The following is an 11,950-nucleotide window of genomic DNA, read 5'->3' on the forward strand; positions in this document are numbered from 1 at the left end:
TTATGTTCCAAGTTATTGGCCAGTTCTGTTCCAACTTTCAAATCAGTTCTCTTGGGATAGTTGCAACCTCTAAAACAATTAACATTTAGACCCCCTTTTTTTACAATTTTGAAAAGAATAAGAATTATGTATAAAAAATAAGAAAAGGATAATTACTTTGTCCATGAAAAAGGATATCCCTTCAAGGATTAATAGGATATCTTTTTAGGTTAGCCACATCTTTCGTGAAGCAAATGGTGTGGTCAATAGGTTAGTGCATCTTGCTAGTTTTAATTATATCTCTGATGTATGGTTAGAGGAGACTCCTGTTATTATTCGGGATGTTCTCTATGAGGATTCTTGTATTGATGCTCGAGGTCAAGGTTTTATGTCTCCCTCGACGCATTTAGTTAATTCTAATCTCTTCAAGGATTAATAAAGAGAAGATTTAAGGAAAGCCATTAACACCTTCCAAATCCAGTGGCTCTATACCAAAGAATAGCACATTGGAAGTTCATGTCAAAATTTTGAAAACCCCGCCAAAAGTGCGAAAGTGGGCGCCTGAGATTCAGAAACTTTGGCGGGTCTAATTTCAAAACCCAAGCTTCTCCTGGAAGATATAAATCTCAATATAAAACCCCAAAAACAAAACCCTCCGTCTTCTACTTCTTCTCCGTCTCTCTCTTTCTCTGATCAGAAATCCGGAATGGGCAATCTGGCGCACCTCGAGAAAATGGGCAGAGAACTCAAATGCCCAATATGGTAAACCCTCTCTATACCCAAAAACTTCGATTCTATGTGTTTTCTTTATCATTTCGTAGATGAAAAAGAACCATTTTTGATGATGAAATACCCAATTAAACAGAGCCCAATTCGTACCCTTTACTATCTGCTTGCTGTTCTCTGTGAAATTGAAATACCCATCTCAGTAATGCAAGATTTTTGTGTTGAAATCAAGCCCAAACAGACCCTTTTAAGCCTTGATAGTACCCATCTCAATTTATATGTATTAGCTTGATTCTGGGTGTACAGATTCTTGAAATTTCTTTGTATTCGCTTAATGGGTTCATTTTTCTCTTTTTGGTTTTGCAGTTTGAGTCTGTTTAGTTCAGCCGTTTCGCTGAATTGCAATCATGTCTTCTGCAAGTAAGAGTCTTCTTTGTTGTTTTGTTTTGCATATAAATGTTGGTTTGATTTTCACTGTATTGAAACTCGGAACCAATTGCTATTTCTTGCAGCTCTTGTATTGTGAAATCAATGAAATCTGGTTCCAATTGCCCTGTTTGTAAGATCCCATATCAGCGGAGAGGTATGATAACACTCTTTTATTTTGTGACTGAAATGGGGTTTGTCATACTATCTATGTAGTTTTTAACTTTTCATCAATGATTTTTGTACAGAGGTTCGCCCTGCTCCTCATATGGACAATTTGGTTAGTATTTACAAAAGCATGGAGGATGCTTCGGGTGTTAACATGTTTATGACTCAAAGTGCGCCGTCAGCTAAATCATCAGGTATTCTTCTGCACATGCATTTTATATGCGGTAGTTTTAAGATTGCCGGTGTATGTTGGTGTAATTAAACTTGTAAGTGCTGTGTTGCAACAGATACGCAAATTGTTTTATTCTCAAAGGCTTTGAAGGATGCCAGACTTCCATTCTTTCTGTTACCATGATAACATTTAATCTATCTGTTATGTTATGCAGCTGTCATTACCTGAAATGTGTTAGGAAGCTATTTCACTTCATTCTTTTTCCCCAAATGATGGGGCTTGTAGGATGCTAAACTCACTTCATTAAGTTCTGGGTGTATACTTCCAATATATCAGACTGTAGTCAGTTGATTGTGTGTTGGAAGTTTTAGGATAAAATTGGCATCAAGGACATTGAATGTATAATTATTTTCTTTTGATGTTTCTTAATCTCACTGTTTTTAGTACAAGTTCATGCTAAGGTACTTGCTATTTCTACTTATGGACTTATGGTTCTTTTGCTGTGCCGTTGCCTTTATAATAGATGGAAAGCAGCAAGCTGAAGGTGAGAACCCTGATGATCAAGATCCTCCTAAACTTTCTCAGAATAGAGCTGGGAACGGGAGAACCGTAAGAGGGAAAAGATCATGGAAAACTAAATCCAATCTAAAGAACTCTGAATCTGTTTCGGTTAAGCCTTCATTTCCAACCAAGAAAAGGGTTCAGGTTCCACAATGTCCTCCTTCAGAAACCCCTACACGGCCTAAACAGTTACCGGGTGGTTTTATTGATGAAAAGTCAAAGGAGGAGTCTACAACACTAAAGGAGAAGCCTGTTTTAAATGAAAAGGGAGAACCGGTGCTTTCACCTTTCTTTTGGTTGAGTGACAAAGATGCTGAAAATTTGAGTCAGCCTTCTAGTGGTGATCAGCTTAATGATATTCCATCTCCCAATGTTCCTACTTTCAGTGATATCAAGGAGTCAGATGATGAAGACTGTTCTAGATTGAGCCCACTGGTAAGTGTATAACCTGTTATTAGTTATTGCTAGCTTTGAAAAGACTAGAGCTGTTGTTTAATTGGTCATGCAGTTAGGTCTAAATTTTCTGCCAGATTTTGATTGCAGTAGGTGCTACTTAGTAAATTAATAAGTTGACAAGTTGCTCCTTTACACACTGATCTGAAACCAAAAAGAACATAAAAAAATAAAATAAAAGGGCACTTGGGTGATGCCAATTTCTTTTATGTCATGGATTTTGCAATTTTTCAATAAAATCTTCATGATGCCATAAAGTTATCTTAAGCTTTGATAATCTCATGTAGGGCAAAGTGCAGGGGAAATCTTCCAATGTTGCTGATTTTTTTGATAGTGAAATGTTCGAATGGACGCAAAGGCCGTGCTCCCCTGAGCTCTTTGCAAGTCCTTCTAAGATGCAGGTATCTGGTCATCTAAATATGATGTAATTTCACCTTTGTGCTAATTCTACTGTTGTCATGTCCTCCAATATTTTCAAAGGAAACGTGGCTTTTACTAAGATAAAATTAATATGCAGGTTGTGGATAGTGATCAAATTGATAGAATTCAAGTGAAGGAACTAAAAGAAGCTTTACTAAACAAGAAAATAGGTGAACAAGTCACTGCTGAAAAAGAAAGGTCCGGAAATTCTAGACAGAGTAGTGGAAACTTAATCTTGCTGCCTGATCTTCCACATGATAAAACTGAAGATGCTAATCATCAATTTCTTTGCAAACCATCTAACAAGAGAGGCAGACAAGCAAGAAAAATAGCTAAAAGAAAGTGTGCTACAAGTCATATGGACCTGGTTGAGAATAGTAGTGCTAATTTGAAGGGTTCTGAAGATTTTTATCAAGAACACGGCTCCAAGAATAGTGACAGTTCTATGGCCAAGGCTGGCAAAAGGAATAAGAAAGCTCATCCGTCTCGGCTCGCAACTAAGCCAACATGTGAAAGTGTTTGCATCCTCTCTATTGGTGCTGAAAGGCAGAATGAAGGCAGTGCTGAGAAGGGGTTAACTGAATTACCTACTTCACTAGAAAAGAATGAAGGCAGTGATGAAGCTTTTACCCAGGAGAAGGCTAAGAAAATATGTACGGAGATAAATGCCAAGAACCAGTGTCGCTCTGTAAGGTCAAGGAAACAAAAGGTGGTCTCTATGCCCAACATACTCGATGAGGTATCGGAAATCAAGAAGCAAGCAAATAAGAATACTACAACTGAGTCGTCCCATGTAACTGTCCCTACAGATGATAACAGGAAAGTCTCTAACGTCAAGAATGTATCCACAAAACTTGCTAGCGAAGCCAAGTCATCTGATCGAGAATTGAAATTCAACAAAAGGGTCAGAGTTTCCTCTGGTGATGACTCAAAGGATAAGGAGGTATCAGAGATCAAGAAGCAAGCAAATAAGAATGCTCCAACTGAGTTGCCCCTTAGAAATCTCCCTACAAATGTTAGCAGGGAACTATCAGGAGTCAGAAAATGTGCTAGAGAAGCCAAGTCATGTGATCGAAAAACTACCAAAAAGTTGAGAGTTTCCTTTGATGACAATTCAAAAGATGAGGCTGTTATTGAGATTCGAGAGGGTCAACATAATGTTAATGAAAATGGTAACCAACCCTCTGAGAAGAGCAAAGGCAATTCCAATGCTAGAATTTTTACTGACCGATCATCAATGCAGAAGCTTCCTACATTGAAGAATGATGTGGTTTTGAGGAGATGTGATGCCGTTACTAGTAACATTCAATGTGCCTTTTGTCTTTCATCAGAAGAATCAGAGGTTTCCTCGCTTCCTTCCCTATGTATCTTTTGGGTGACTTATAGTTCAGTTCCCTCCTCATCTTGCATGTTCTATAAGAATTCAAAGCTGACATTCATTTTTAAAACCTAATTTGCAGGCATCAGGAGAAATGGTTCACTATTATAATGGCAAGCCTGTTGCTGCAGATCACAATGGAGGGTCCAAGGTTATACATTCACACAGGAACTGCACTGAATGGTAAATAAAATCATAGAAATGAACCAAGAGCATGGTTTAGAGTTTGAATCTTGCTGTTATTTTATATAAAGTTTTTCACCAGAATTTCTTTTCACCCAAAAAAAAAAGAAAAGTTTTTCAACTTAGCGTCAAATGAGGAGAAGTTTTGATCTAATACTTAAACCAGATTTATACTTTAGTGGTTTCTTACTTGAAACATGTGACACTGATTGTGAAAGCCTGATCTAGATTTCCTTTAGGTGCTTGCTGCTTATAAAGTGATAATCATTATGTGCAGGGCTCCCAACGTATATTTTGAAGATGATATTGCTATGAATCTTGAAGCTGAGCTAACTAGAAGTCGTAGAATTAAATGTTGTTGCTGTGGAATTAAAGGAGCATCTCTTGGGTGTTATGAGAAGAGTTGTCGTAAGAGCTTTCATGTTAGCTGTGCAAAGATGACTCCTGAATGTCGATGGGATTCTGTATGTATTATTTTAAAGAAGTGTTAGTATCATCCCATATTCTCAATTTCCATCTATAATATAATTCTACATGTCTTGAATCAGGATAATTTTGTTATGTTATGCCCCATTCATGCCTCTTCTAAGTTGCCAAATGAAAGTTCTGAATCTGAAGCAAGGAGGAAGAAGAGCAACCCTAGAAAGTATGTACACCTTTTACTCAAAAGATCTGAAATATTGGCATTTCTACTAACAAGATTCTCATTTATCTTTTTTCCTTTTCCTGTTGCAGACAACCTGGTGCTGATCATAATAAAGTTGCTGTTAAACAAGACAGCAATATCTGTCAGGATCTGAAATTTTGTGGATCATCCAAGAAATTGGTTCTCTGTTGTTCAACTCTCACAAATGCAGAGCAGGTAATAGAGCTGCTTAAAGTGCTTGCTTTTTTCTCTTTTCTCCTTATCCTTTTTGGTAGTAAAATAGGCTAAATATTTCCAATATTCCTTGTTGTCTACAAACAGGAATATGTTGCAGAATTTGAAAAATTATCTGGAGTTACAGTCTTAAAGAAGTGGGACTCTAGTATCACACATATTGTTGCGCCAATAGATGAAAATGGAGCATGCAGAAGAACCCTTAAAGTATTGTTGGGAATCTTGGAGGGGAAGTGGATACTGAGCATGGGATGTGAGTATTATTCTTTCTATTTCAATGTTCTCCCTCAGGCATTTGGATTTTACATTTGTAGTGCAAAGCCTGAAATAAGTGATTTTGTACATGTGTCTATTACTAAAATCATATCATAATCTACCTCTCTCTCTCTCTCTACAGGGATTAAAGCTTGCATGGAAGCCATGAAACTAGTGAATGAGGAGCCTTATGAAATTAGCGTTGACATTTATGGAATCAGGGATGGCCCTCGACTTGGTAGACTAAGACTGCAGAACAAGGTTAGTTTTTTCTTGTGTTCAACTATGATATGAAAAACTCAGTTCCTTCAGCAGTTATAAGGATCTATATATACATTTTCTTGTTCGCCAAATACATGTAATTTAATTGAACTTTTGTCTTGTAATCCTTCAAGGGCCATGCCATTTGTCTCTGCATCTAATTCTTGTTCAGTGCATGAGGAGGTTACTTTTTGGTGTGTTGTGCAGACATGGTGATAATACCTTGTGTTTCTTTAACAAACTCTTTTACATGCAGGAACCAAAGCTTTTTGATGGGCTTAAGTTTTACTTCATGGGAGATTTTGTACCTTCATACAAGGGCTATCTACAAGACCTTGTAATAGCTGCTGGAGGAACTGTTTTGCACAGAAAGCCTGTTCCAGAGAGCCAGAAAGGGTCGTCTGGAAGTCCCCTCGAATGTCGAACCTTCATTATCTTTAGTCTTGAGCTACCTGATCAATGTCATCCTAGCAAGAAGGGTACCATTTTCAACCAAAGGCAGGCGGATGCAAAGTCTTTGGCAAGTTCTGCTGAAGCCAATGTAGTAAGCAATTCATGGATTTTGAACTCTGTTGCAGCCTGCAAGTTACAAAATCTCTCTTAATAGAATATAAATCTCCCAGAAGTTATGTACATGTATCAGAACTTCTCCAAATTCTCCAGAATCAGTTATATATATATTTATATTATTGAATGATAATAAAGTTAATTATGTGATGCAGCCAACAATGCTTGAAGGTAATAGTCACCAAAGTTCTGCACTTTTGAAAGATAGGAATGAAAACAAGAGCTTCCAAAATTATGTACATCCTTCCATTATCAACCTTGTTGATATCCAGGATGAACATGAAATGAGAAGAAAAATCGTAAGTTTACAACCTAGAAACCTGAACTAGCTGATTGTTCATGAACAACAATCTCCAGCATCACTAATCTCTTCTACTTCTGACAAATTACAACTGCTTCTTTCTTTTGTTATAAGTTTTCCAAGTTGTTTGTTGTCTTTTATTGACAACCCAACAAAACTGCAAAAGTGGAGAGACCAGGCATTTCTGGTTTCTAATTACCTTTCCTTCTTTGGGGATGACAGAAGCTAATTAAGTAGCATTCACCTCGGCCTTGTTTTTCTCAATTTTCTTCTGCTCATGTTCCGAGACCTTCATGTAGCAGGACTCAAACAGATGCTCCAATGCCAAAAGCTCCTCTTCAATATCTGCATTCCCTGCCACAATCCCTTCCTTGAGGCAGCATATTCGGTCAAGTCCATCTTGAATATCCATTCCAATCTCCTCCATTGCCAGGTGCATTGCATCATTTTCCTTATGTGCAGCTCTAATCTTCCTCTTTAGGGATCTACACCCATCAAGGGACTTAAGGAGTTGCTCCGAAAGTTCCTTGTTCCGCTCCTGGAGCGCTGCATTCCCATAGGTATCACTCTCTTCCTCACCGCCACACTTATTCTCTTTGTGCTCTGCTGCACAAGCTTTTACTTTTGCCAACAACTTCTCATTTTGCACTCTAAGATCATTGATATGTTCCTCCATCCCATGAAATTCTTGAACCTTCCTTGCAAGCTCAGTTGCGATAATCTCCTTCTCCTTTCCCAAACTTGAACACATAATTTCTAGGCTCTTTCTTGCTGCCAAGCTTGCACTTAGTGATCTTCTCAATTTCTCCTTCTCATCAGTTATTGGCTCGTGAGGCCTTTTGTCCTTTGGAGGAGCATGTGGCTTAAGATCTGTATTACAGCGCCTCAGCTCGGCTTTTCTCCCCCCATTTTGAGATTTTTGAATCCGGGATTTCACATCATCAATTATTGATATCATTCCAGCCACTCTTTGTGTCTTTCTGGCATCATTGTCTTTTGCCTCATTCTGATCTTGGATTAGCTTCAATAGTAACTTAACATTGGTAGCAATGCCTAAATAGACAAAAAGCAAATCAAATTAATAATTCTAACATCTGTTTCATACATGTATTATATGCATGATGTTGGAAATTTTTTTGTAACTCGTGGCCAGAATAAAAACACAATTGTTTTTATTATCTGTATATACATGTACGAATGTAATGCTATTCTGAAATGGTTGTCATGACTCGTGACTATATAACACAGGCATTGTATAAATTACCTTCAAAACTATGATCTTCTGGCCGGACTTCTATCTGACTTGTGGAAGAAGATGGTGGTAATACTGAAGGAGACGAAAATGCTCGAATTCGACTCATCATATATACTTCTCCCGAAAGGACAAGACCAAGGATCTTCAATCTTCAGGGGAAATAAATCTAGAGACTAAGATGTAATTAAGAATGAACTTCTATGACACAATGGCGCATCAAAATCAACAGAAGTAAAGGTTGTTTTCTCCTTATTCAAGATATTATATATGTTGTATTATATGTTTTTTCCACCTACTTGAGAGATCCAAAAGAGAGACTGCCTTCGCACTCTCTCTCTCCTCTCTCCTGTTGAAAAACTTTTCCCTTTTGTTTCCCAGGCTCTGTAATATTCTATGTTCTGTTGGTTTTGGCTTGTTTTGAGAATTATTGGTTCATAGTTGTAATCATGCGAAAATATTGGTATTAGTTTGACATTTTCTTTGGCAATGGATGCTTTGACTTTCTTAGAACAAAATGGGGGATTTCACATCATCAATTATTGTTGTACATCTTATTTCATGCAGTCATGTATGTGTGTGTGTATATATATATATATACTGTTCAGTTCTGTTTCCGTTGAAAATGTCGTTTCATGCTAACTACATGCGTGGCAGCTTAAAATGAGACCAATGTCAATTAAGCATTCTCAACATAGTAGAGAACACATACATTATCGATATGATCGAATACAACATTATATTGCGTTATGATATGTTCTATTACAGAACTTATTATACCTTCTTTTTGGTAAGATCGATCCATCACAAGCATGGTTAGATAGGCATTTAGGGTTTGCTTAATTCCTTTTGAGTGTGAATGCTGGAGTTTCTACGCCGGAGGTGGGACTACGCCAACTTATGTTCTTGTACTGGAGTGCAAAGGAGAGCCCTAAATTGTTATGATCTCAATATCTCATAGAATAGTCGTCACATGAATTTGGGGATTCAAAAGTCCTCGCATTCATGATACATGGTACGTCTCTAAGAGTATCAGTTTCAGATGTATATATCTCTTGCATGGAAGGCTTTAATTTCACATATCAGATAGTCAGTGATGTGGGTTCAAATCTAAAATGCATCAATTAATAGGAAATTGCCATGATGATCATACAAAGGTTTACGTTTTACCTATTAACCAAACCCCTTAAAGCGAAATAGGCACAAGGAAAGAGCTATATTAGCACTAGTTATCTAGGCTTGGTTAATCTTTTCTTCAGTAAATAACTGTTAACACCAGCCCTACATGTTGTCTCTCAAACTTAGCCCAAGCCTAGACCCTAAACTTGTAACCTCATGACAACACTGGATGAGAAACTTGCACAAGATGCTTGTAGCAACAAATTTCTTTTAAGTGATAAATGTAGTATTTGGTGGAGTTTTATTTATCATATGTAGTTAATTATGATTCTCTTCTTGTGTTTCAGCCGTTTGATCATACCAGTGGCTCAGATTTTGAAGTCCTTTTTAGGTATTAAAGAAGGAAAACCTAGACCTTCCCACTCCTAATTAATTTACATATATATTGTTTGCCATGGAGTCCAAGGAGTTTCATGATCGAAATTTAACTGCTCTGACGAAACATTTCAATATATTTGTTCAATTAACAAGTGTTTGATTATTGTAAACAAAGTTACTCGTAATAACCAAAAGAAATTTTGATCTATTACCTTTACAGATCCATCGATCGATGTCTTACGAAGGCTTGGAAGGAATCACAGTATCTTTGAACATGGTCAGTTACAATTTTATTTATTTATTTATACGTTCATGTATATGTTGGTATTTTTCTATTCATTGTTTTATGTAAATTATTGAGTTATTGGTTGATCATCAGAGCTATTCTGTTTGGTTATTGGTTTTAAATCGTATACAATTATGCAGATCGATGTGAAACCATACACCCCAATGGGTGAGAAAAACAAAAACCAGGAGGACCAAAATGCTGAAGGTTATAATTCCAAAAGGATTTTTGTGGGAGGTTTACCACATGATCTAAGAGATGAAGAATTCAAGAACTACTTTGAGAATTTTGGTAAAATTACAGACTGGGTTGTAATGTATGATAGGGAAAACAACATGCCTAGGGGATTTGGATTCGTCACTTTTGATTCAGAGGAGGCTGTGGATGATGTGTTGCGCAAGAGGTTTCATGAATTGAATTATAAGTCTGTGGAGGCAAAGAGGGCTCACTCTAAGAATAGGAATAACATGCTGATGAAACCTTATGATTGCTATAATCTTGGGACTTTCGGGCATTGTAATCCGTATTGCTTTAGTTATGGAGCTTCTTATGGGTATGGATACCGTTTAGGGTATACGTCTGATAATAATATTCAAAATTTTGGGCAGTATAATCCTTATTGCATTAGTTATGGAGCTCATTATGGTTATGGACACACTGGAGGGTTTAGTTATGGAGCTCATTATGGGTATGGATACACTGGAGGGTTTGTGTATGTTCCAAATCCTTATAGTGACCTTCGGACTCCTATTTCTTGGGCACATTCAATTGATTATGGTGTATGGGGTAGCAACTTCCCTAACAGCCCCAAGTCAACTAGCCGAAACTGGACGGAGCTCCCAGATGATGTTACCGCGTTGATATTGTCACGTCTAGGAGCAATCGAGATCTTAGGGACTGTTCAGAAGGTTTGCATGAGTTGGCGCAAAATATGCAAGGACAGTCTTATGTGGCACACAATTGACATGCGCAATGATGGTTATTCTGGAGTTTTTTTCTCCCTAAAGATGGAGAAGATATGCCGCCAGGCCATTGATCGTAGCTCTGGCAATCTGGTTGATATCAATGTGCAGAACTTTGGTAGCGATGAACTTCTCAAGTATATCACTAATAGGTATTCAATTTATTTGTTATTGTTTTGTTTAGAATTTCTTTGTGTGTACTTCTATGTTTTTATAATGTTTAACATGTTTTGAAATTTTCAACAGTTCACCTGGAATCAAACGTCTCCGTTTGGAAAATTGCTATGTGACAAACAAGGGATTAATTGAAGCCGCTTCCAAACTTCAGCTGCTAGAGGACCTTGAAATTTCAAGATCACCAAGGTCATACTCGCGTCAAAGTGGTCAAACTCTAGAAGTGATTGGGCGCTCTTGCCCTCTTTTAACAACATTCAAGTATAATGGCAGCTGGCAGAGATTTTACAAACGTAGGGCTACTAATGAAGATGCACTTGCCATAGCGGAAACAATGCATGGTTTACGCCAATTACAGCTTTTTGGGAATGCAGTGACTAATGATGGCTTGGCGAAGATTCTTGATTGTTGCCCTCATCTTGAGTCACTTGATCTGCGGGATTGTTTCAATCTTAATCTGGGAGGAGATTTGGAAATAAGATGTTCTAAACAAATTAAAAGACTGCAGCTTCCAGATGATTGTCCTGATGATGATTCTGAATCAACTGAGTCTTTTGGAGCATATGATCGTGAAGCGAGCGACTTTGACTTTTGGTCAGGTCACGACATTACTTCCGATTCTGATACCGAATATGATGACTATGACGTCGATGATGACTACGAATTCTCAATTGGAAAAGCTAAAGGTCAATTTTTCGACTTCTATTTGAAATAGAGATCGATCTAGAGGAGGGCTGGAGTTTGTAAGAGAGGAGATATACAAAAAGCTTAATACATTGCTCTATGTAAATGTATTTGCTGGCAATGACATTGATCTTGTGGCATGCTTTACAGAAAGCTTGCGCTATATATCTTGTGAACACTAATAGGCTTCATCAATGAAAGTAAAGAATTTCTCTGGAAAATATATGGGATGTGGCAGTGATGTACGTTGATCTTATGTCAATGCACAAAATGCTTTAATAATGAAGAATATTAGTGGATGGATAATATTTCCCTTGAATGTTGTAGTTTGTGACCATCACGTACAAACTATTTTACCGCCAAGT

The 11,950-nt window shown here is 37.4% G+C and overlaps 3 protein-coding genes across 3 annotated transcripts; 2 read left to right on the forward strand and 1 right to left on the reverse strand.

The window, feature by feature from the left end:
- Nucleotides 1–557: 557 nt before the first annotated feature.
- On the forward strand, nt 558–6,935 carry LOC112202170 (protein BREAST CANCER SUSCEPTIBILITY 1 homolog). The gene is made up of 14 exons (XM_040507147.1): nt 558–741; nt 1,072–1,125; nt 1,218–1,288; nt 1,380–1,493; nt 1,995–2,467; nt 2,773–2,886; nt 3,003–4,247; nt 4,366–4,466; nt 4,744–4,930; nt 5,015–5,112; nt 5,202–5,328; nt 5,434–5,599; nt 5,744–5,862; nt 6,119–6,935. Exons 1-14 carry the CDS (start codon nt 686–688, stop codon nt 6,464–6,466), a joined length of 3,273 nt encoding a protein of 1,090 aa, XP_040363081.1. The 5' UTR covers nt 558–685; the 3' UTR covers nt 6,467–6,935.
- A 133-nt stretch (nt 6,936–7,068) lies between these two features.
- Nucleotides 7,069–8,159, reverse strand: LOC112202171. Its single transcript, XM_040505715.1, has 3 exons — nt 7,995–8,159; nt 7,168–7,783; nt 7,069–7,075 (listed from the first exon to the last, which is right to left on the reverse strand). The coding sequence occupies exons 1-3, from the start codon at nt 8,092–8,094 to the stop codon at nt 7,069–7,071; spliced, it is 723 nt and encodes a 240-aa protein (XP_040361649.1). The 5' UTR covers nt 8,095–8,159.
- A 747-nt stretch (nt 8,160–8,906) lies between these two features.
- LOC112203106 lies at nt 8,907–11,790 on the forward strand. Its single transcript, XM_040519647.1, has 5 exons — nt 8,907–8,997; nt 9,449–9,492; nt 9,700–9,756; nt 9,906–10,879; nt 10,974–11,790. Exons 3-5 carry the CDS (start codon nt 9,712–9,714, stop codon nt 11,614–11,616), a joined length of 1,662 nt encoding a protein of 553 aa, XP_040375581.1. The 5' UTR covers nt 8,907–8,997; nt 9,449–9,492; nt 9,700–9,711; the 3' UTR covers nt 11,617–11,790.
- The last annotated feature ends 160 nt before the right edge of the window (nt 11,791–11,950 follow it).

The sequence above is a fragment of the Rosa chinensis genome, chromosome 5 (assembly GCF_002994745.2).
Source record: "Rosa chinensis cultivar Old Blush chromosome 5, RchiOBHm-V2, whole genome shotgun sequence".
NCBI lineage: Eukaryota > Viridiplantae > Streptophyta > Magnoliopsida > Rosales > Rosaceae > Rosa > Rosa chinensis.